Here is a 26,529-nt window from a genome sequence, read left to right as displayed (position 1 = left end):
TTACGTTAACGTACATAATCCCCACTGCATTTTCTATGTTTCTATAGATATAACAGTTTTTTCTAGGTTTTGCGTGTTGTAAGTACACAACGGAACGTGGTTGTTTATTTTAAGTTTTAATACGTTCCCCAATGTAGTGTATTGGAAGTATTTATAAACCCAAATCTAAAAGTATTCCGCTTATTGACAAAACGCATTATTATTTAGTTATAAAAATATCGGTATGTTGAAAAATTCATTTATGTAGATGCTTTAAAGGTTCAAGATACTTAAATAAATGATACACATTTTTAATTAGAATTTTAGTAATGTGGAAAATTAGTTATGTCCATTAACTTCAATAATTTTAAGTTTGCAGTTGATTACGCATTATTGAAAATACATCGTGCCTTACAGTTGATGTCAAGTTTACTTCACATTAGTAAAGCTTTTAAAGTCTTGAATGGCACTTTAATCGACAGCAACCGTAAAACGCTACTTACGTTCGACGACGAACTGCCAACTGCAAACGTGAAGTTTATTAAACACTCGTTAACATGCAGTTAATCAGTTGAATGTAATCTAATAAAAATAACTCACAAAAATTATGCAATCAAAATTTAACTTGAAAACTAAGTAATACTTACTTTTTAAGTTTATTTTACTTTAAGTATACCTATATAACATAGCGTTATGGCGTAGAAGTCTATAAATTTAAGATAATATGTAACACTTTCTACAGAAAACAATAAAAACACTAATACACTAAAACTTTACTTCCAAATACTCTGAAAAATTTGTCACTATTAAGGTAATAAGACAAATGTTTTGTTTGTTTTTTTTAGTATTTTTGTATTGTTATTATTTTTAAATACAATATCAAGAAATTTACGTATATCAGAATTACATAACAACATTTTCTGGAGGAATGTGTTTTCAACAATGCTCGTAACTTAATTTTTATACCTGTTAAACTTATAGTACTTGAGCGAATAAATAAAAGAAACCGTTCAACTAAATATGTTTCTATTTTAGACTTGTCGCAGACACTGTTGATTTTTTTTATTTATTCAATAACTGTCTTATATAACCTATTGTAAATTTCACGTTATCATATTAAAATAACAATGATGTTTTAAATCAATTTACAAAATGTTGATCCTTTCTATAAAACATAATTTATCCTTACTTTTTGTGAAGTCGTAAGCATTGCTACTAATTTTCTCGCGTCGTGAAATTATTTTGTACTTCTTATACTTCCATGTAATTAGTACTCTCGAAGTACTGTAATCGGTAGTGAGAAGTGAAATGCTGTATGGAATTAATTTTCCTGCCCTAATTCGCTTGTTTTATCTTGAAATTTAAAAAATCTGTATGCATGAACCTTCGGTGTTTTTGATCTCTTTTTTTATTGCGTAAGCTTGAAAACCAACAACAATTTATGGAATTTTACGCGTTTATAATTAAACCGAAATAAGGAAGTGATGTAAATAATTCGAGCATTAGACTTTCAAGAATGAAGAATATTAAATTTGATCCAAAGGAAAGGAACTTACCCCGAACCACCATTCCCAGTAGAGAGAGAATATTATTGTGCCTAAAGGCGCTCATAATTTCAACTTCACGTATAAAGTCTTCTTCAGCTTCTCGAGTCGCATTTTCCTTCAATACCTTTATAGCCACTATTTCCACGTGGTCACTGCCTTCGGTCAGGAGTTCACCTGTAAGCAAATCATTTATTGTAAAACGCCGTTATATTTGCAAAAACTGCCAAGACTTGTTAATTAAAAAAAAGCTCCCCGCATCGTCTCGCCAATAAATTGGCTCGTTTTTTTGAGTGCCTCACTTGTTGCAAGAATATTTACGCTTTTCAAGAGCAGTTGTTCACATCGTTCATCAACGTTTTTACAATTATTGCAAAACAAAGGCTTGCATCTAAGCCCCCGACGAGACTTTAAATGAAAAACGTGACATTTTACTTTGTACATTAACCATTTATATCCTTCAACCTTCAGCGTTTGCATAGAATTACTAATTCTAGCAAAATGTTTACTCTGCTGTTATGCATGGAAGCAGGTTTTTGCTACACAGTAACATTACAATATGAATTCTGGTGAGTCGTTATTGTAAAGACGCCGACGCTAGCATAAAAAAACTAAAAAGATGACATCTGCATAGTCATATGGTATTAGCAGCCCTTTAACAATACGTACTAATAAACGAAATTGATCCACTTACAATTTAACCTTTTTTTAATCCATCAAGCGTAATGAACAGCGTAATTTTGTCTTTATTTGTGGTCAGTAAACTCAAATCTCGTTTAAATGTTGATAAGGACAAAAAAATAATTTCATTTATATTGGATGTGCTTTACTATTTTTACTATTCTATGTTATGTCGTAATAACTTATACATAATTACTTGATAATGATATGTAGAGAAAAGTTTAAACGTTATCCATGAATTAACAGTAAATGTCAGCCAGTTCAAACTAAAATATAGCTAAAATCAAATTAAAAAAAATAGTAATAATAATAACCTGGATCTTTAAAAGTATGTATATGCCTTTTGGACCTAAACTATGTCTGCACTTCGCTCTTTGACCGCATGTTTCCCTTATCTGTACTATATTCGACATTCGATTTTATCCAAACCGGTGCAAGAAACTTTAATCTCCTTTGGAGTCTTGGCTGAACGCGTCAACATCCGTAAGTTTACATTATATTTGAAGCGCCTTACTATATCCGATTATTATCTGTTTGTTTGTTCCGAAATCCGAATTCTGTCATATTGAAACCAAACATTGTTTTCAAAAATAATTCTCATGTCTGATTTTCTTCCGATATAAGCAACGAGCTTGGACAAACTTCCAGACTAATTCCCCCAAAAATTAGTCTAAAGTTAGTACTAGAACTTCCCACATATCAGAAGCATATTCAGGAAGAACATGTATATATGTATACAATCATTATTTTATATATTGAAGCACCGTCATCAAAATTTTAGTGGGAATGGCTAGACAAATTTTAATTAGCAATCTATTAGGGTTAGCAAGTATGTGCTAAGTTTCTGAGTGATTGGTGTTTATTGTTTGTTGCATAATTTTGATTTTTTCCAAAAATCTGCTTAGGCAAAGTTACAAATATTAGTATATGTTTTGCTTAACCATATACGAGTATGTAGGTAGACACACAATATTTTGCATATTTTAGACAACATTTAGGTACTTATGGAAATTTTCGGATGATAAAATTTCAAATCAATCGGTTTGGTATTTTCTAAGAAACATTTTCGAATTTTCTTGTACAATATTAATTTATGTTCAAAACTGTCAATAGTAATAATGTTTTATTAAAGCAAAGTATTGAAATAGCTGTGTTGTAAGTACTCGTTTACGTTCATTGCGGAATTTACCAACGAGGTGACAAAATATTCAAATCCTTACAAAAATTATTATAACACAAAAATAAGCTATGTATTTAGAGGGGAAAAATAAGAATCTTGATTTCTACATGTAGTGTAGTCCTTTTAAATTGTGCAGTCGACTCAAAGAACAATATTTTAACATTTTTTCCAAGAAAATTATTATTCATTATTGTTTCATAAGACACTTCAACGAAAATACAACATGTAACATTATTAATATTATTATGCAATCGACAGATCTTCTTTTACTTAAAGCGCATGTCCCCACCACATTTATTGACAATTAAAAATACATCGTCAATAAATGTTTGAGAAAATAAAAAAAAACTTCGGCAAGCACTCACTTAGTTAATTACTAAATGAAAGATCAGGTATTTGATCGCAAGTTATCGATCTGTTTCGGAGTTTTCATTGCTTTTTTTAAATTAATTTTTAATTTAACAAGATCAAAGTGGAATTAAATTCATTAAACTCAGTCTTTGGGATGTTTTGAAGTTCGTAAGTAGGAGTTACCATTTAATTGAAATACGTAAGTATACGAAGTGCATTTGTTGCAGCTTTGTCCATTTTATTTGTGTTGATATTTATATGTTGTTATAGGTGCAACTTCTATGCGTGAGTCATAAGAATTTACAAATGACACATTCAAAAACTTAGGGCGTTGCGTGGGTAATATTATTGCCCCATTTTTTAGCCAGTCAGGTTTCAATTCAATAAAGATATTAGCAAAAGTGTTGGAGTGGTGTATAACTGTCTGTGCTCTGCACCACGAAATATTAACTGTAATGTAATCTCATTACTGTCTTGTGAAAAAATGATAATACAGAATTAAAATTTCAGACTTGCACTGTGATGCGATCAACAAAAAGATAATGAGATAATTGTTCACGGAATTGTCATTTACGTACAACTTCATGGTAGCATTGTTTCAGTGCAAATATTTGCTGTCTAGTTATTTTATTAGACATAAGTATATGAACAAATAGACTTAACACTTTAGTTTATATATGTTAACACACAAGTTAATCACATGTGTTTTATTTTTAAATAACATTAATAACAAAATAGAATGTGTAAAAAAGAAAGTAGACAGGTTGATAAGAGTCAGTGAGTGATATCTTTCCTAAGCTTAGAGAAATATTCCGTTAATATAGCGATGTCAGATTCCAATATAGTTTTCAAAACGTTCACTACGTTAGTTAGATATTTTTCAGATGTGCTTCATAATAAAGTCTTATGAATTTTAAAATTATGATAGTGAAAAAGTACCAGATGCTACAGCCTAATACATCAAAAGCAATTTGAATATTATGTAATAACAGAAAAGTAAAATTACGAAAAATAAAATAAAGTCTCTTATACAATATAAGGTGAGATAATGACGTCATTTTTAGTGGAAATAAATCACTAAACTAATTTCCTAAGATTGTAAATGTCTACAAAAGTTATAGTCAATCGTGAACGTAAATTTATAGATTCGATACGACTCTTGACATAGTTTCTTTATACAAATTTTTTTTCTTTTTAATTTTGCAAACTACATTCTGCAAAGATACCTATTAAAGACACTCTTTGTCATACAAACGTCGGTGACTATAACGACTATGATTTAAAAATGCAACGTGAAAATACAAATTGTATGTTCAGTAACGTAAGTCATAAAATAAAAGGAATTTTAAATTTCCTTCAAAGACAAGCAATATCGCAAATCTATGAATGTTTTTCAATATTTTTTAATAACACTTGAGATGACGTCATCAACTTTCTGAAGGAAATCAACAATGAAGTTTGGCTGATGTTCAGTAATCTGCAAATCAGTCAAAGTATCTTATAAAAAATGTAATCCCTAAAATAAATGGTAAAATTTGAAGATCTAAGCTTTTTCAGGAGAGTATCATTCGCAACGCTAGAAATAAGTGAACAGTTAAACTACAGCTAGAGGTCAATGTTATTTTTATATCTTCACGATAATCGTAAATTACATTTACAATTTTAATGTAATCAGTTCTTAGATTTAAAGATCATCTACCTAGTGCAATTAACAATAAGCAAAATTCCTTTGTTAACACACTTTTGGAAACAAAAATGAGTACTATTGATATTTATTAAAAATGTATTCGCAAAGTTATCTTTGAAGAGCAGTTTTGACAACACCAGTAAAACTTTTTAAGTTGTAAATTACGAAGAAAAATGAAAAAATCTCATGTTTGTTAATTATTATTATTATTAAAATGTCATTTATACTAAAGTACACTGATTTGAAAAAAACTCAAAAGTGTAAGTAAATTGGAAAGTTATAAAGCTGTCTACGGAATAAAAAATCCAAGATGTTACAAAAAGTATACGCAAAGTTATTTAGAAAGTTAGAATTTCCCTTGCCTTTGAAGCACAACTAACGTTGCATCTTAGAGAACACTTGTCAATGAAAATTGTGGAGGTAAGTGTACTAATCTTGACCTCAGAATTTCTTTTAAATTAGATGACCCGCTTTTGACAGTGAACAACACACATTCTTATTTTTAAGATGTTCTTTGTAAGCAATCCAAAAAAAAATGTTGCAGCACATGTAATAGTTTCGTATTTTTCGAGCTGATGCCAGCAACCTTTGATGGAAAATGGAAACATACATATTAATTTTGATTCATACAATGTAACACTAATCATAATGTTACTGTGTTCCTAAAAGTTCAGAAAATGAAAAATGGTATTTTTGGGAATGGATAAAAGAACTTGATCTAATAAGCATCTTTACTTTCCGAGCTAAGGAAGTATTGTAATCGAGTCCATCGGGCGACTGGCCATTTTTATGTTTTCGCGACGGTTCATCAGTCCTAGAGTACTAAAAAAATTGGTCTCTCGTTTCTGTCTGTCTATCCTCTGTCCAGATTTTTATTAGACAGATAATCTACTAAAACAATTGTTGCCAAATTTTTTATACTCTTAAAGAATATCGTGCAGATGGTAAAACGCTGACTAACATTTGGCTAAGCATCCCCACGAACAACGGTATAACGTCATCTCCAAAATTTACAGTGGTCATTTTATTTAAATTTGATAAAATAAAATACTCCTGCCCTTATGGCTTATGAATCCGTGTTGAGATTTTACCCTGGACATCAAACTTTTTGGAAAAAAAAATTGTAGAACATTTTGCAATTTAATTTCGAAACTGCAAAAACGAATTCTCTGAAATCTTGCAAATGTTTTAAAGCTATGGTAAGCGTTGATCCCTCAAAAAAATTAAGGACGGCATTTCAAAATTCCTAATACAGGGTGCCTGAAAAAATTTAATTAATGAGGCAATCTATTTTACTGTCCAAATCAAGAACGGCTCACCCCCTTTTCCGAAAATTTAAGTATACAGTACTGTTATTCTTAGTATTACACTGCACTTATTCAAACTGATATACGTGTTTTTCCTAAAATGTCATCACAAAATTTTGTTATGGGACAGCTAGTTGAAATATACGCATAGCAGTCCACATCTAACTTTTCTTTAATTTATAGGGGTTATCATAAAAAATAAAATTTGTAAAATTGTTTGTTTGTTTATTTGTTTAGTTTGAAATTTACAAAGTAACAATAATTATTTTAACACGTTATTGTTTGAAAAATTTCTTTATGTTGTAGAAAAAATATTGTGGGTATTTTGAGCCCAAAATATTTTTATCGCTGTTTCAAGATCGAACACAGTTGTATATTTTTTTTTTTAGATAAAATTTTAACTCCTACATTTACAAGGAAAATTCTGTTAAAAATGTAATAACAATGATAATAACAATAACAGTATATTAAAAACAATAAAATTTTGGGTAAGTATATCCTCTGTAATTTTAAACCGACTTGTTTGCTCTAATTACTTATTTGCTTTTATTTGACTACCTGAAATTTTAACGATTTAACTAAGTATATTTTGCATAGTCATTTAGTATAAAAATAGGATTGCCATAAAAAATCGATGACGCGAAACAACGGTAAACCAAAGTTTTCAAATTTAGTAGCGGAAAAAGGTCGTACAAAAAATAATGACACACCTAATTAGATTTTTTTTAAACGTTTGGACTCACAATATTCACGAAATAAAACTTTTTTTATTACTCCTATTTACGACCAGCACCACACGTCATGTAATATCTGAAATCTGTTATGTATGAACAGGTCATATTTATAACGAAAAACGTGAATACTGTAATAATTTCCTGTTGTGTGTAACCTGCTAATTCTGCATAAATTTAAATATTCAGTTTTAATTAAAAACACGTCGTCGTTAAACCTAAAAGCAACACAATTTCGCTTTCTTGATAACAAAACAGACCAAAAAATAAGCCGTTTCATAAATCTTTCACTAACTGAATTATAAAAAAGTTTAAATTACTAAAAAAATCCCATTGTCATCGAGATAAACTTATCGCGTTTAAACACACACTGATACCGTTGCAGCGTCGCTTACTTTCGTAAACGTCCCCCGATTAATTAAAAATTAACGAGGATTAGTGCCCCCATAATTAAACCAAATTAAGCCCCGTGCCGGAAAGAACACGCCTAACACTACGCACTATACCTAGAGCCGATGATAGTGAAAAATGCCGTTATTTGCTTATATCTACGACCGGTCGCAGGTCACAACAGTGTTGTCGTAGAGCCGTAACGATGCTCTTCCGTCGTGTTCTCTCTACCCAACTGAAACGCCTCAAGAGCTCCGCCGTGAGCGCCAACACCGTGCTCGACTATCAGGACATACCATCGCCGAAGGGCCTACCCCTCGTGGGCACTACGCTGGACCTCATCGCCGAGGGATCCACCCAGCAACTACATAGATACATCGACAAGAGACACAAACAATTAGGACCCATCTTCAGGGAAAAACTGGGAGTTTTGGAGTCCGTGTTCGTCGCAGACCCGGAAGTGATGAGGGATGTGTTCGACCAAGAGGGTAAATACCCCAGTCACTTGGTCCCAGACGCGTGGCTAAAATACAACGAAATGTATGGGTGTCCGAGGGGGATTTTTTTCATGGATGGGCCTGACTGGTGGCACTACAGGAGGATACTCAATACCTTACTTCTAAAAGGAGATACGCGGTGGATATACGACGCCTGCGAAATCGTGAATGAAAACTTCGTCCGCGAAATAGAAAAAACGGGTAGTGAGTGTTACGAAGACTTGAAGGGGCGGCTCTACAAATGGTCCGCGGATATTATAGTCTCGGTTTTACTGGGGGCTGAAACGTATAAGAAACATCACCGAGACCTAGACACAGAGGTAACAAATCTAGCTAAAATCGTACACTTAATTTTTCAAACAACTGCAGATTTGTCGGTGATTCCGGTGTCCCTGGCTTCAAAATTAAAAATCCCGCGATGGAACCGTTTTGTCGACGCTGTTCACAACGCGTTGCGTGACGCGAACTCTTTGGTTACCACCCTTAAGACTTTGAATGCGCAAGATGGATTGCTCCCTAAATTGATGAACGAGAAAATAGAATTTGAGATGATTAAGAGGATCATCGTGGATCTAATTTTAGCTGCTGGGGACACCACCGCTGTGTCTTTCGAGTGGATGTTGTACCTAACGGCTAAACATCCACATGTTCAAGAAAAATTGCGTGTGAATCCAACAATGGCCAAGTTTGTTATGAGGGAGGGTGCAAGAATGTACCCCACTGCGACATTTCTAACGAGAATTTTACCTGCGGATGGCGTCGTGGCCGGTTATGGGGTGCCTAAAGGCACCCCTGTTCTTCTGTCTTTGTACACCACCGGTCGTGACGAGCGCTATTTTCCAGATGCTGACAGTTTTAAACCGGAGAGGTGGGATCGTAGAGAGTCCATGTATGATATTAAAATGCAGAGAGCGAGTTTACCTTTTGCAATGGGACTGAGATCTTGTGTCGGAAAGAGAATTGCTGAAATTCAGCTACAAACGACACTTTTGAAGTTTGTTAAAAATTTTGATATCGAACTCTGTAATAAGAATAATATTGATATAGTTATGAAGATGGTGGTGCATCCGTCAGAACCTCTCCTCTTAAAATTTAAGAAACTTTGACTGAATTATTTTACAAGACTTTGCTATGTTACCTTACTGTGTAGTTTGTAAGTCAATACATTTTTTCTAATTCTCTATTTTTGTTTCATTTTCTTGATACAGAAAGGTTATCACCGTTCGTTGTCTTAAAAATGTCTAATCAAAACAATAATTCATTCTTAGTGCCGTGTTTACTATACTTATCGTTATCTAAGGTTAAAATATTTCATAATACATTCAGACATGTCGTTTTAATTTTTTCACTTTTTACGACTAAACTGGTAAATAGAAATTTGACATCTGCCAACACTTATCGATTAGCATTGATTAATGTAGCAGGTTGATGTGCTGGTAAATAAAGTACCATCTGCACATCTTACCATAATTAACCATAATTTTGTATGTACATACAACCTGGTGGCGTAGTTCGACTGCAAGAAAACCACAAGACCAAGTAAGTCAAGAAATTGATGAAATCTCATTACTCTAATGTAGCACAATTACATTGTAGAGTAAGACGAGTTGGGCGTGTGAGAATTTAAAAATTTAATTTCATGCCAATAGGATCATTATCAGCGCTCAACCAGCCGTGAAATTTTAAGTGACCTAACAGGAGTTAAAGTTCTTCGTCGGCTTCAGTTGCACTAAAAAACATTAACGTGCTCTGCTTGCTCCACACTGGAAGATGTAATTATTATTATGTAACACTGAAATTTATATTTGGCAGGTAAAAAAATCTAAATTCCCTCACCTAATTATGATCAGTGGAAGTGGCCTTGATGACTTCAAATCTACAAGGACAAACCAGAGTTCATAGTCCCGCATACAAAATGAAGATAAGTTTCCGAGTTGTTGAAATTTAATTTACACAAAATAAACCGAATCACAGTTATTCATAAAAATAATGCAATTGTGCATTGATGTCCAGGAAGTGTCAACCACTATTCATGATTTCATGTGGTGATTGGTCAATACCGCGTTACTCCTGTACGTGGAGATTATTTTAATATTGACACAAAATTTATCATTTAAATAAGTAGAAAATTGAATTTTGTCTACAATCACCCATAATATCTTTTTTGTACGTAGGTACGTATTTACGACGATTCAACAGGTGCTCACCGCGGTTCTCGCAAAAACCGCATTTTGTTATCGCTGGATAGCTTTTTCAGCATAAAAACAACTTGATTTTAAATGGAAGTGAAAAAAGATATTTTTTTTAGAAATGCGTCAAGAAATCGCCTACATTCAGCAATAACGTGTTGGAAATATTGGCTCGATGTCTTAATGTTACCTGTATGTGACGATGACATCACTCCAGGTGAATATGGAACTGGATAATCAAAATATTTTCATTTAGTAACGTCGGTGTACTTGTCTTAATATTTAAATGAGGTTTTTATATTTTCTACAATTCTATCGTTTAAACAAGTCTGCTTATTTTATTTTAACGAATATAATGCGGTTTCTAAAATTAACCGTGATATAATCGTAAAATACAAAAGATTTTTTGTTTGATGTCCCTCTTAAGACAACGGCAGCCAGCGACAGGAGACGCTATTCTAGTTTAATTAAGAGTTATGTATGCTCGTATAAATGTAAAACGAACGAATCGTTGCCGTTGCCTCATCTCTTGTGTAATGTTTTTCAAAAACATTGCCTTAGGACAAATATTAATGATAAAACTTCACGCTTAGGAGTTCGTATCATTGAAAATATTTTTCTTCGTATACGTACCAAACAATTTGAGCAATGCACAGATTGTTTTGAAATAATGAACTCGCTGTATGTTTAAATTCCAATTTTATTACCAGACGTTCAAATTTTTTTGGCTGGAAAATAATTTATTGTTAAATAATTTTGCTCCTAATATTCATTGATAATTCTTTTTATAAATGAAGTCAATTTCAGCACTTCGTGTACGAAAAATAAGAAAATTCTCCATTTTATAGCGTTTTGTTAATAAATTTTTAATTTCTATTAATTCAAAAGTCAGCAAAAAATAGTCATAGTTTTTCTGATTCGGAAAAATGAAAAAATGGCATTAGTGGGGTAAAAAGAACCCAGTCGGTCATAAAACGCTACATTGCATACTATAAACAAACAGAAATAATAATAATAATGTTATTTTATTGACTGACCGAACAGCTTGTTTTTGTGCGATTATTTAATGACTCAGAACGCACTGTTTACGTAGTTTGCAAATTATTTTATTAACAACATTTTAAATAATAATAATAACACCTCCCCATCTAAAAATAATTATTTGTCGGAATTATTACTTATTTTATTTATTGTTTCTTTGTCTATTAACAATCATGGAAAAACCAGATCTGCTAGAACTGCTGCAATTTCACCAAGTAGTACCTAACTCGCTGAAGTACATAGCTATAAAGTTAATGACCCGAAAATTTTAAGTGACGTTTAAATTAAAAACCTTAAACAAATTTAAACGATTCCTTTTTTAATAAACGTCACAAAAAAGTTGTAGGCACTAAAGTAAGTAGTATGTGAATAAAATAAACATTTCTTATTTATTTATTTTTTTTTTTTAATGAGGAGTTTTCATCTGGTGATGAAAATACAATATATCAGCTTTATTGTTTTTTTTTTAAGTTATGTATTCTAAAATAAATGAAATATTTAAAGGTTTAAACTTTGAAATTAAGTCAATCCAAATGATAAAGATTTACGCTGTTCAGTTGAAAACTCAAATTTCCCTAACTTTTTTAATTTCTTGTAATTGTCTACACAGCTGATGAAAGGAAAAACAAGGGACATAAACATTAGTAGTATGGACTCAAATAACTTTCATACCCAGAACTATATGAAACTCTGACTTCAGTCAGAAATAAGGGACAACAATAAAATCAAGTATTTACCTAATAGCAGAATTGGAAAAAACACACAAGTAATTTGTCAGCATATTATCAAAAGAGATGTTAAAACAAAGGTCGGAAATTTATTAAAAAATCATGGACAAAACAGCAGCAAAAGTGGATGTAGAATTCTTAGCAATGAGAAATCAAGAAGAAAAACAATATATTCCTTGTCCTCAAAATATTAGTATGTAAGAATGACAAAACTATATATTTATTTAACTCGTTAGATAACACGGAGTAAACTATCAGATTCTACCGCAACAGTGAAGTCAATTTTTTTACCATGAAGCAGTTAATGGAAAAACGTTGACACTTTAACACAGGTCTTCATCAACTTGGTGTTGATTTTCTGGAAACAGGTATTTCAGTAGTAACTGCTTAGAAGTTTAATAAAATAATAAATGTACCCAAAATATGTGCTGCGGATTCAAACGTAAATTTAGAACACAACAAATCTACGATGAGACTAAGGAGCTACTTATGCCTCAGAAAAGTTGAAGCCTTGGCTATTTTCAAAGTATATACATGATTCTGATGCTTTAGCAAAAAACGACAGATAAGAAGCAAGAAAAATTTCAATGTTCACTTATGTTCCAAAATTCCACACTTTGACAATTTGACCATCCCTACAAGATTGTATTTGTAGGAGTGACCATTATAAATGTTATGATACCGGAAAACACAGATATAGTTCGATATAATAGACTGGTGATACATGCATCCGTTTGGTGTTTCGGATGAGTTAATGGAATTAGATGTAACTGCTTACCTCTCTCTTCGAAGTGTATAAAGAGATCAGTTGGATCGAGCGGAACACGATCATTATGCAGTTATAAATTCATAAAAGTTTTTTATTTCCCCCTGATTTAAAATTACATACCTCAGATAATTTAAAATTTCATACTTAAGTAGATAATTTAAAATTTCGTACTTAACTAGATAATTTTTAGATTGTACATACATGTTCCGTTGGTTTAAGAATTACGTAGCGTCAATCAGCAAGTTGATATATTTTTAATAATTATAATGTGTAATTCCAGATGTTTCGATTTTATAATAGTTTTTTTTTTAATAGGATTTCAAACTTTTTTATGCTTCCGCAAATTAGTATAACTGTAGAATCTGTGAAGAATTAAATAATAATTAACGCTTCGGTTAATGAACATCACCATGTTAGAATAAACAAGGTATAAGTTACTTTCAAATTGTAAGGAACATACATGGTGATCTATCTCCGAAACCTCAAAATTATCAAATAATTTTTATGTTTCGGAAATCGATTCGTTATTACTGTTAATTAGCATAAGGAAACAAGCTGAGATCCCTGACCACTTTTATAATTAATTACATGCAATTACTCCTAATTATGTGATAACCTAACCTGTGATGTAGATTAAATATGTCAGTTAATTTATTTTAATTAATTATTTTAATTCAATAATTCCATACATTGACTACTTCATTAATGGATTAGTATGATTTTTGAAAAAACACATTAATACATATTTTATTTTAAATGTAAGGGGAATCAACTTGTATAAATAGAAAAGGTAAACCGTATCACTACGGGGTAACAGTCTTATAATGAACACTTTTCTTACACTATTGTACAAAAACTAAATATTGTGCGACATCGGAGATACTCAAAATCAGTTAAATATTTTAAAACTAGCTATCTTTATAAAAAAACTAATTATAAATATTTCTAGTTTTGGTGTGTGTATCGAGACTAGAATATAAAGCTAGACTAGAAAGTACTAAAATAAAAGCACTTAAATCAAAATTTGGTTCAAATTTATTTGGAAAATATGCCCATAGAACAGAATTTAAAAACTTTTCAAAACAAAAAACATCATCTGGCACATCAACATTTAGTATAAATTAAAAGTCCGTTTTAGTAATATTGGTATAAATACAATTGTTTGCACCAAATTAATTTAGATATCGACCCAGTTCAGAACATATTCGTATTATGTAGTAAATATTTTAATTTTTCCATGTACAGATGTTCTAGATAAAATTGTGCGACCTTAGGTTTTGAAAACGGATAGAGATATTGGAATTCTGTAAACGCTTTTGTTTTTAGCTTGAAGGGGGAAACTTAATTTAGTACATTGCAAATGGGATGTATACAGCGTCATTTTTTTAACGCTTACATGCTAATAACTTTGAGTCGCGTTAATAGTTTTCTAGCAGGGATTTACAAGTGAAATTAGGCACAATATTATACATTCCTAATTCAAAATTTCAATTTTCTGATTCATGGAAGGGTCGCAAATAAGCCATCTTTTAAGTATTATCATTAAAATAATTCTAAGGACGTTAAATTGGTTGGCCTCTGTTGCCAACCCAATGTTCATAATAAACCTTTTAAGGCATTAAAAAATTCAACCATTTTCGACCGAGAGCAAAGAAATATGTATTGTAATACCCCAAGATTTCTAATGCTACACGGTTGGCTTCGAAAAAAAAAACGGAAAATATCAGAAAAAATTCTGTCAGATTTTATTAATTTTTCATACTTTGAAGCAGCTATTTAGAAATTTAGGTTAAAAAACTCCACTTATGTATCTTTTTAACAGATATTATTGTCAAATAGACAAGAATTGACATAATTTTTAATTCATATTAGGTCAAATTTCATTTCCCGTTTTTTTTTTTTTAAAGCCAACCGTAACATTTAACACAAGATAGTGTAATTGTGGTTGCACATCTGTTTCCATTATGGTAACTAGATGTGCAGTTGCGGTCAAAATTTTGTTTTTCTGTGATTTTGAAAATGTTGATGCATAACAGTCTATTATGCCTTCTTTTCACTCTGATGTTTGAAGTTTAAAAAATTTATCACGTTGCGCGGTGCATCCAATGCCAGCATGCCGGCAATCTAAAAGTATACGGTTACAATACTTTTATTAAAAGTGTTTTATGTTTCGTTTAGATAATTTCTGTAATTTACAGTTAAAACTAATACAATAACACTTATTTATAAGTATTTTATATCATTATAATCGTAATTTAATGATTTATCAAAATCCGTTAAAAAATACAGGGTGTCTCAGCAAAAAAATCCGCAGCCTGATATCTTGAGAACGGATAGAGATATTGAAATTCTGTGAAAGCTATTGTTTTTTACTTGATTATTAATCAACTTTTATTTTACTATAAAATTCAGAAAAAAATACTCATACTCCAGTAAATATTATTTTTACCGGTTTATGTCTATTAAATGGCTGTTTACACTTATAAAAGTTGGCTGGTAGGAAAGCCATAACTGTATGTAAAATTGGTAGAGTAATATATTACCTTACCCAAATGTCAATTGTCAACATTTATCAAGGTATTGAAAAGCAATGAATGTGAAAAGCAATAAATGTAAATAACTTTACCGGTTTTAAATAAAACAGTTTAAATAAACTGTTTTATGCTTGACTGGGTGCATTTTTAACATTTTCGGACAATACGTCGCCTAACTCCAACATTTTTCTAATTCTGTTCACATTTTTTTTTTGTATAAGCAACAAAATGTAACTATGACACCGAAATATATCATGCAAATGTAATCAACCAAATTTATTTATTTTTTAATTAATTTTTGGATTATGGGATTAAAATAGGCAGAAACCGATAAAATCTTGAACACAGCACGAATGTAAAGAGTGCCATAACCGCCTTAGCCGTCACGGACGTTAATAAAATATATAGCTATTGATATTGTTTACTTGCTTTTGTAAAATAATATTTTCTTAAATCATTTGCTGTGCTTTGTTCGATAAACACGTTTTTATGTAAGTAATGAATGAATTTATTTTTTGAGATTGATGAAATTATTTCATTTATTATGTTTTTGTGAACAATCCAGTAAAACATTTTACCAAATCTTACATGAGGAAGAGTACTTTTGGCTAATAAATAAAAAAAAAGTGACTGGAGGTGTCCCCTTTTAGCTGACTCAGCCTGTACATTGCAATTTAAAAAAATATAACTTATATATCACATTTGCAATGCACTAAATTAAGCTTCCTTCTTCAAGCGAAAAACAATGGCGTTTACTGAATTTCAATATTTTTATCCGTTGTCAGACCGCGGCGATTTATCTGGAATACCGTTATAGGAATACTGGGGAAATATAATCATTTTATAAGGGGTTTGATATGATTTGATTTTCACAAGATGAGAATTTTATTTAAAAGTAAAACTTTTGATGGTTATGCATTTTTTTGGTGTCGAGTCCTGTTATTGCAATTTGCATATACAACATCTGGTTTAACAAAATAGTGTCAAATTTTGTTGATTTATTAGAATTTTACATTTTTCTGATTAGGATATTTTAAATAAAATTGGCCAAATTTTAATAACCTTATTAAATCTAATGAATTAGTTGAGAACTAAAGGCTATTTTTTTTTTTTCAATATTCCATTGTTATATGTATACATAAATACCTAGATATGTTTTATGTATTTAGTCAGTCTGTAAGTATAGGCAACCAACATTTTATTTCATCGGGCTATCCCACAAAGTAGTAGAATCGTACAATGGTTGTTGCATGTGGGTATAAAATTTCTCAACAATTAAAATTATTCATTATATTATAATATTAAAGATGTATTAAACGGTCCTTACCATATATGTATTTGGCAATCACGAGCAATCACGAAAACTGTGCAACTTTTTTTGGTGTTGACAGCAAAAGTACGGATCCAAAGTACAGATTTCCGATCATGGTGATAAAACTGATAAAATATCAACCCCAAATATGTTGTACGAAGCGAAAAATCTTGACACTGAGTGCAAATGTACAAAAAGATATTATTTTAATGGTGAGCAAAAAAGAGAAAACCAAATTTGCGTGTTTTGAATGACCAAAGTTGTTATCATCTAGCTTATGCAGAGATAACGAAAAAATGCTGCTGGTGGTTTTGCGGATGGATTAATTAGTTATGTTATTATAAAATTCAAGTAAAATCACTTACTTAAATTTTATTTTTAATAGTTTTGGTTAACTACAGTGAATGATTTCAAAAAAAAATTTATATGTATATATTATACCTGACCTGACCTGACGTAGCGTGACGTGACGTGACGTGAGGTGGAGTGGGTATATATAAATAATCTTCAATCCAATTAAAATCGTCCCATTTTCTCATTTTAGCTAACTAAAAAATCAGGTTCTTAACTTGACACAAAATATCCAAGAAGCGGACTGCCTTTGAGTGCTCTTGAAAACTGAGTAACTGCCATGAAAAACTATTTATTAAACCACGACTATTTTAGTATTCTGAAAAGATACTGAACAAAAAATAGGAATACTTTTGTGATTTTTTATATTATTAATGAAGATTAAATAATTGAGACCTGTTTAAAAAATCAGCACGATTACCCCCTGGCTAGAACTGGTATTAACATATCTTCTACTCATTTCAATTTCACTAATACACACCGCACAAACCTGACAGAATCGTCTTCTACTATGGGCTTATGAATCGTGAATGTCATAATGCCGCGAGGCTCCCCCTCGTAATTGTTTTACAAAATGAAATATAATTCGACAATGACGCGCTCCACCTCACCGATAATAATAATATACGCATTTTTCAAAATGAAAACAAACTTTTTTTCCTTGAATTTGCCCTGAGTATAAAAACAGAAACAATTATGTAATTCCTACAATGTTTTTTAAAATTAACATAATCTGTCGTAAACTATACTTGTTATAGTCTTCTGAAATTTGTCGCTTATTTGGCACTGCTATGGACACTTTTCTTTTAAATTTTAAGTCGTAAGCGTTTTTATGCTGGAACACTTTCTTATGTCACATAAGCACAGCGTAATTGGACACTAATCTGTACAATAGAAGATATCACCACTAGTTTAAGTTTAGATTTCTTAAAACAAAGATACGTGTGAACACTGTTAAACTACAGGTAGTGAAGCATGACATGCGTAACGTGCTGTATTCTCAAAATGGGGGGAGCCGTTCTTGATTTGTTCAATAAAACAAATTCTTTCATCATTAAATTTTGTAGTCACCTTATATAAGCTTTTTTAAAAGAAATATGAAGGATATTATGCACAGATGCACAGGTACAGATTCATAATATTTTGCACATGTTTGATAGGATTTATCAAGAAAAATTTTGAGATGACATCATCAGTTTTTGAGGGAGAGCAGACAAACAGATAGTTTGATTAACGATTTACCATGCTTACGACAGCCTTAAAACGTTTCCAAGAGTTCATTCCGTTTTGCGGTTTCTAATTAAGTTAAACTGTAAAATTGTGTTATATAATTTTGTCTACGACAATCAGATGTCGGTAAATTTCTCATTAAACACGTGATCAACTTAATCTCAATTCAAATATTCGGTAAACTGGACCTTAGATATTTATTTATTTTCAAATGATAAAAAATATTTAAAAAACTGAAAACTAAATGAAATTATACTTTATTTTACAAACAATTAGTAAGATCTGTTTCGGAAAAAAATATATTCACGATGCAGTTATTTGACAGTTAATTTGAGAGTTTATTTGATCATAATTGTCAAAGTGAACAAGGCACGCGTTGGTGTTGCCAACATCGTTATTATAAAAATAAATTGCATGGCCAACTAAATGACTTTTTTTCATATGGTAGAGCACATGGAAGTGTTTTATGAAGTTGTAACCGCAATTTAACGACCTAATAAAATCCGTTAAAACATATATCTTGGAATTTAAAAAAATATAGGTAAGCGTCACGACGCCGACACCATATATGCGTTATATTCACAATGTGCCGAATGAAGCTTCACCCTTTAAACTAAAAACAACGGAATGTACAGATTTCAATATTTGTATTTTCAAGATATAAAGGACGCAGTATTTTATCTGGGATACCTGTATACTGTATATACATTTTTTAAATACGTCAAAGTTAATTTTTATTATATTATAAATATCTTTAATTTGTTATTACAACTATATCTGGAGTATACGCCAGTTGTTGTCTATGAGACGCCCGGACCCGGGTAATTTGTTCACCCATCCATACGGCCATATTGCTCTGCGCTGACACATTCACAAAGAGCCCGTCTGGTAACAGGTAAACAGAAAACTAAAGAGATTGTCAACAATCATTTCAGTTGTTAGATCTCCCTCACAGCTCTATTAATGGATAGTAGTGACCTGGCTTGTAACAGGCAAACATAAACTGTGGAAGGTAAATTATTATGTATGAAATTGTTGAAATTATATATTTAATGCATAAAATAATGTAGCAATTATTTGATATATGATGGCGTGTGTGACCACAGAGGCATAAAATAAAGCAGCGGTATTTTATATTATGATTACAATTTTTATTTTTATTTTTTGGTTTATTTCAGAATAAATAGGGATGTACGAGTAGGTATATATAGTAATGCTGTAAACATTACATCTTACATTCTTTTTGTACTTTTTGTTATAATTTAAGATTTGTTGTAATTTGCAATTAATTTATTTAACCTTTTCGTAACCATGAAAAATATAATGTAATTAATTTTAAAGTAGAAGAGACAAGTAGAACAAAAAACCAAATTAAAACTAAATAAGTTTATTTATTTTTTATTTTGTAATTATACCTACTGTCTACTGTTATACCGTAGTAAGATTTGTAAAATCAAAAATATATAAGAACACCAAAATTAGTGTAATTAAACAAATCTGTCTTACTTTACATTACAAATCCTTTTCCCCATTTTTTTTTAACTGAAATATAAAATATCGTTTATAATCTGAAAATCAATGTTTAGTGATTCACAAATACTTGAAATATTGGAATTCTACTGGTAATAACAACCAAAAATGTACAAAATAGTTAACAAACGTGTACTAATCCATTCATTATTCAAATAACCTGACGTTGAAAAATAGTGTCAAATTTACCTTTGTAAACTTTTCCAAAGCAACCTTCCCCTATTTCGCTGATAAATTTGAGAGTTTCCTTACGAAGAAGCGGAACTCCGGTGCCCGAACACGCTGAATATTGGGGGTTGGGGGCGTATCTTTCGGCCATCAGCAAACTGTGTTTCAAATTAATAGGCGATACCTGAAAAAAGAAAATACATCGTTGAAAACTTATAAATCAACGCACAGTGTTACCTTGTTAGATATGTGACCCACATTATTTTGAGTATAGAAGTGTGCCTATGCATAGACTCTTTAACAAACTCTGTGACGCAAACTGCATCTGGAGGAACTTATTGTCTACGCACATATTATTTTCTTTTGTTATTGTTTTTCGTAAATATACGAGTCACAAGAAATATCAGACAGCTGATTACAAAATTCATTAACATATCATTATTCATAAATTATGACAATAAGGCCCCAAGGTGACAATTATGGCCACTCTATTAAATTGAGCGATCATTTATTATCGGTAATTTGATCAGGAAAATTGACCGAATAAGCCGGTCAATTAACTCAAGGAATAATAAAAGTAAAGGATGTGTTTTTTCACTCGCGGTTTGATATTTTATAATAATGTTTTACTATAGCTATCATCAGGTTTTGGTGAAAACGGTTTACCTGTGTCCTCTGCCCTAAAAAAGGCTATCTAGAAAATATTTGGTAAGTGCTAATTACAAATTTGTGAGAATATACAGAATAAACATTGCAAGAATTTGTAAAAAGCAAGAAAAACCTACAGACCAGGTACTTATATCTAATAGAAAACGTCATTATTTTTAATGTTGAAAGTGTTTTCATATCAGTTTACTACTTATAATTAAGTCTCGATATTCAAAAAAGGTTCCATTTAAGATCTTTATAAACCATTGGATCATGTAGTTAAGTGACATATCAGCTTTTATTTTCTATTATGTAGTTTATTACTCTTTTTAATAATTATAATAAAAATATTTAACTCGAGAAATAAAAATAAATAATTTAATAAACAAGTTAAAATTTGTTTCCAAAATAATAATAAATATATTTATTTTTCAAAATTGCTTACTTTCGTGAAGTACAAAAAATTACATTCCTGATTCCATTCCATTCCATTACTGATGTTAGTGCATCATAATACCTAATTCTAAATAAATATTAGATTTTGAAAATGTCGTATCTATCAAATGATTTTTTTTGTAAATTTAAATGGTAAAAGTTTGCCTAGAATTTAACTTCTTTTACTGATTTAATTTAAATACTTTGCAAGACACACCCAAACATCTATTTTATATTTTCTTTTCTTATTTCTAGTACAATTTTATTAACATAATAATAAATCAACACTGCGAATGGCATTTAAAAATTTTTCAAACAATATTTTCAGAAATATTTTAATGTCAACTGTAAAACATTGTGTTAAGTAATGAACACAAACCAGATGGGTACGAGTAAAGAGGCAAACCACCAGTGCACTTGAACCTCCCGTCGGAATCATTAGCCTTAGGTAGTTAACACAACAGTACAAAAAAGGGTTAGCTTTTCTTTCAAGTTTTGAAATTCTATACATTAGTACGATCTCTGTTTGTTTGATACCTAGAGGTGTTCCAATAATATATTACTATTGTAAAGTATGATCGCGAAAAGCGTAACAGACAACAAAAAAGACAAGTTACTTGTCTAACGCTAGTTTGAGGACGTTTCCTGTTAGCCACATGCCATTATAAAATAATAATTGTTTAAGAATCGCTTATTTTGCTTTAATGCATTCTTCTTTAGGTTATGGAAGTATAATAACCTATCATTCTATTACACCCAGGTACAAATTATTCAAATAGCAAAGCCGATTAATTAGGTAGATGTGGAAAATTTAAAACAAAGAGGCAAAATCAAGTGAAATTGCCAGGGATACTTCAAACTTATAGATGTTCAGAATATATTACAATCCATCTCACATCTTATTTTAAATTAGTTGGTGATGATACTACACTCGTACTACAAATATCTGCTATCACTACAGAACATTTGTAACAAAATTGCAAATTACTTATGGACTTTACTGAGCAAAAGTTTGTTAACTAAAATTCCTCGCTTTTTGCTTAAAAATGGCATTCTATTCATTCGAAGGTTATCTAAATGATACCTCTCAAGACCTTGTATAATTTTCTTCATTTCTGTTCCTATATTACTTTATCTATAATATGGTCCACTTTTTTTCTCTTAATGTGTTTTCATTAATTTTTAAGAAAACATTAATATATATTATTATTGTTCTAGGAAAACTGTTATAATTTGGTTTAGATTATTATGTTTATTATGCTAAGTACAAATGCATTACTGTTATTAATAAAAAGTGTCCGTTTTTTTGTCTAGCAGTGTAAACGGTTTGGCACTAACAACGGTAAACACTGGAATTATGTAGAGTCTCATCAGTAAGTCACACTCATCTGAAAGAAGGTATAGTATCCTCTGTTGTTTAATGCAAATTTGCAAGTAACATATTTTTCTCTTATAGGAAACATTATGCAAAAATCTTGGCATAAAATTAAATTGAAAGCTCATAATATCCATCTACATCTAGGAATCAGAATTGTAGAAATTAACATCCAATTAAGATGTATGCATTGTTGTAAAATTTTATTGTTTTTTTATTAGCAAGTTTATGTTTTTAAACGATACTCCATTTCGGCCTACAGAATGGTGAAAATTTTATTTGAGTAGAAAACTTTATCGACAAATGTGTCGAATATTTAAGACAACTCGAATTCTTTTCGTCTAAAAATACTTGCTATCTCTAACAAAGAATCTATTGATTATTTGAATAACAAAGCTGGACAGGAGTAAATTGAAGTCTCTTTATTTTAAGAATGCCAAATATGTGTAATTTTAAATAAATGTTCAAAAATAATTTGATCAAGTGTTGTATGTTGGTTTTTTGTGTAACACTAAATCTCCAGGATAAAATATCGACAGAAAGAACAGTGATTGGCTTTTACAAGAAGCTTAGAAGAACAATTTTCATCGTATTAGGATTTTACTAAGTGTTGCGATCACTTCCGTAGGGTGGTCTCAAATAATGATTTCTTTAAAGACAATGAAAAATGTTCTCTATAGCATGATTTTCTTTGTAAAATGTGAAATAACAATACCTAAATAATTGTCCTTTTGTACTAACAATTCAGAGCTTGATTATAACATCTACTACACAATTCACAAAGTCGAAATGAATATATATTTCATATATTTTTTTATAAATGAGTACACTATAGATGATTCGTCAGGTATGTATCTACTTGAGTACTACGAATTAGGGACACTAGAAGTATCTTAGAACGTTAAATACTGAGTTATATTCTTTTTAAAGAGAGCTTACAAGAATAATGTTCACGAAATATCAATTTCATCGAAGTGACGCTTGTTCGTAAGCCATTTAGTGGAAAATGTAGTTTCTAAATTTTCCTATAAATCTCTGGGAGCCTTTAGATATTACGTATCGCCGTACTATAAGAATTTAATGAATTACACTTGTTGAAAATAATATTCTTATTTAGTCATAATAAATATTATCCCATACTGTAACTGTAGTAATAATTTTACTCACCCCTTCGTTGCTTAGATGTCTTGACCTAAATTTTCTTCTGAATAATATTCCTGATAACATTATTAAAAACACACATGCTGACACTACGATCGAAACTATTACGTAGTCCGGTCCTGGTAAATGTTCATTAGCGGCGGTCTACACTTGAAAAATAACATTAATAAAGATATATTAATAAGATTATAATAACTTACGACTGGTATCGTTGTTGAACTAAGTGACGATGGTGTTGGCTTGTTTAGTGGGGGTTGAACATTTGGAATTCTTCCAGCATTGTCGTCCATTGAGACTGGAATTAAAAGAAAAATTGTAGTCAGATTGAATGTAGAATATGTATTTTTAAATGTAAAATAATATATTCAATTTAATTAAATCAACCTGTCCACACATATGTATGCTTTACTTTACGAATATGTAATATAAAAACCCAAACAACACTGTCGGGCATATCCATTTAAAAGCTTTAGCCAGTATACATCTTTTTGTGAAAATGACATATTTTTTTATGACTCCTTTTTTCTATGAAGCACTCAAGTCTGAAATTCGTCGACTGTGTCATTTATGTACGTGCCATTTGAAAATATAAAACATTTTTGGGTGAAATCACATCTGCGGAATAATCTCTTCAGCACATCTGTTTGTAAAAAAATTGTTCTTTTTTTAATAAAATCCCTTTTTACTGAACATGTCAGGTCGATGTTGGTATTCCGCAATTAAGAATTTAATTTAAATTAAATTCCGGATTACTTGTTTTTAAAACTGTGAAAAAGAAATTTTCTCTGTAAAATTATATCATTACTCAGGATCAAAATCCTTATTTTTCATGTAGAACGCAAATAATGGAAGAAAAATTAAACATCCAGAGGTAAAGGAAATCATTTCGACGTTTTAGAATCAGCGTTAATGTTATAAAAATGTTCACATCAAAAGAGTTGCTGAAAATGTCAAATGCAACAAGTTGGAGATGTATCGAATTTCACGGTTTGAAGCTTGTAAACATCTGTTTTCTACGGTTTCTTTTATAATTATACGAGGCTGATTTGATTTTATTGAATGGGAGACAAAATTATTAATTCCACCATCTGTCAAGCCACACTCAGTTTCCAAGTCGATAAAAAACGTAATATCAATTTACGCAACTAAGCCTTCAAACGTGCTTATGGCCAATTTTTTATTTTATTTGGAATAGTATTAGACAGACAACACTTTTATTGGTCGAAGAGAAAATATTTATTGCTTTTACTTGTCTTTCTACACTCAAGATGTATAGGCGACGCAAATTTTTTCGTAAGAATTTGGAAATATACTTAAATAGCTTTTTCAGTGAACTTATTTTGTAGCATTAGGAAGTTATTTATATACACAAGAGCAAATATTGCCACATTCAGGGCATAAAACTTAATAGGTATTCAAAGAATCGAAGTAAAGAAACTATTTTTTATTACTGAACACATTCCCTTCAGCAATTTGTGGAAATATCTGTTTTCTTTTACAACATAGGAAATACGTGTCAAAATAACGAAAATTATCTTAGGTTCGGAAAACAAAATGAAAAACAAAAATGCTCTAAAGCACAATAATTAATTAAACAAGTTCAGTTTGTAAAAAAATGAAAAACGTAATTTGCAAATTTTATTTCTTAATATTAGCGTATTTACTGTCTTCAGGTTAATTTTAAGAGAAGAAGCAACCGGTTTTTATTTCAAGCTAAACGAAATATGATAATAGAATAAGGTCCATTCGACGACTGTCTACTTTAATGTTTTCTCGACATTTCATATTTCTACAGTATGAAATATTGGTCACCCATCTGCATCTGCCTGTCGTCTCTGTCCATTTTTATTAGACAAATAATCTCCGAACCGTCACTTCAAAATTTTGCATGGTAAATGTCATGTAAATTTTATAAAATAACATACCCTTACACTTGTGGTTTATGAATTCGTCTTTATTTTTTACCCTAGATATCCAGATTTTTGAAAAAAAAAAAAACAATTTATAGAAACATTTTACAATTTTACGTTTAAACTATATAAGCATGGTAAATCGTTAATCAAAATATATCCATTTATTCCCCACAAAATTAATAACGTCATTTGCCAAATAAATCCTATCTAAAATGTGCAAAATATTATGACTCTGTAGTTGTGGTTTATCAGTGCGTCCATATTTTTTAGAATTGCTCATGCTGGGTGATTCAAAAATATTAATCCATGAACCAATTTATTTTATTGATCGAATCACCATCCAAGTTAATTTACGTGTTCTTCCTAAAAAATTTTGTAATGGAAAAGTTCACATGAAACACCCGCTTAGCATGCTTTTTTGCCTGGACTTTAATGCTATACACATATCTTTAGTTTAATTAGTAGGGGTCATCATAAAAAAGGATAAAATCCCCAAAATCAAATTTTATAAATATTTTGAAAAGGTGCACTGTACTTCAGAAACGAGGGAAGTTCCATCTAAATAACCTTAGATGAATTTTTTTCTAAAAATGTTGCCACCAGAACAGAACAGATAGGCATACCGCGGGAAATCTGGATTTTGTGCGAGCTTTCAAATAGCAAAAAACATAGAAATGGATAATGGTTAAAATGAACGCATGCTTCACGCAAATGAGGAAGTAAAAATCTTCAGGAAATAAACCGGAAAACTCATTTTTCTTCAATTCGAAATTTTATATTAAAGCAATTGGTTCAGTA

The 26,529-nt window shown here is 30.7% G+C and overlaps 2 protein-coding genes across 3 annotated transcripts in view; one reads left to right on the top strand and one right to left on the bottom strand.

The window, feature by feature from the left end:
• The window catches only part of LOC135122596 (tyrosine-protein kinase transmembrane receptor Ror-like), a 120,410-nt gene that overhangs the window by 28,383 nt on the left and 65,498 nt on the right, over positions 1 to 26,529 (bottom strand). For both annotated transcript variants that reach the window (XM_064046874.1, XM_064046875.1), the window contains 4 exons: positions 24,019 to 24,113; positions 23,825 to 23,962; positions 20,221 to 20,383; positions 1,536 to 1,700 (listed from right to left, as the gene is read on the bottom strand). In XM_064046874.1, coding sequence (XP_063902944.1) covers positions 1,536 to 1,700; positions 20,221 to 20,383; positions 23,825 to 23,962; positions 24,019 to 24,113 — 561 coding nt within the window. The remainder of the gene's footprint in view (positions 1 to 1,535; positions 1,701 to 20,220; positions 20,384 to 23,824; positions 23,963 to 24,018; positions 24,114 to 26,529) is intronic.
• Positions 7,807 to 9,528, top strand: LOC135122594 (cytochrome P450 315a1, mitochondrial). The gene has a single exon (XM_064046873.1). The coding sequence runs from the start codon at positions 8,056 to 8,058 to the stop codon at positions 9,451 to 9,453; it is 1,398 nt and encodes a 465-aa protein (XP_063902943.1). The 5' UTR covers positions 7,807 to 8,055; the 3' UTR covers positions 9,454 to 9,528.

The sequence above is a fragment of the Zophobas morio genome, unplaced genomic scaffold, assembly GCF_036711695.1.
Source record: "Zophobas morio isolate AGI-343-1 ecotype UQ-CSIRO unplaced genomic scaffold, CSIRO_AGI_Zmor_V1 ptg000005l, whole genome shotgun sequence".
In the NCBI taxonomy this organism is placed as follows: Eukaryota; Metazoa; Arthropoda; class Insecta; order Coleoptera; family Tenebrionidae; genus Zophobas; species Zophobas morio.
The sequence above is the reverse complement of the archived record's forward strand: the minus strand, read 5'-3'. Positions and strand labels throughout refer to the sequence as shown.

What these genes read in the sequence shown, in the direction of transcription:
- LOC135122594 (XM_064046873.1), top strand. Translation starts at nt 8,056, where the DNA reads ATGCTCTTCCGTCGTGTTCTCTCTACCCAACTGAAACGCCTCAAGAGC.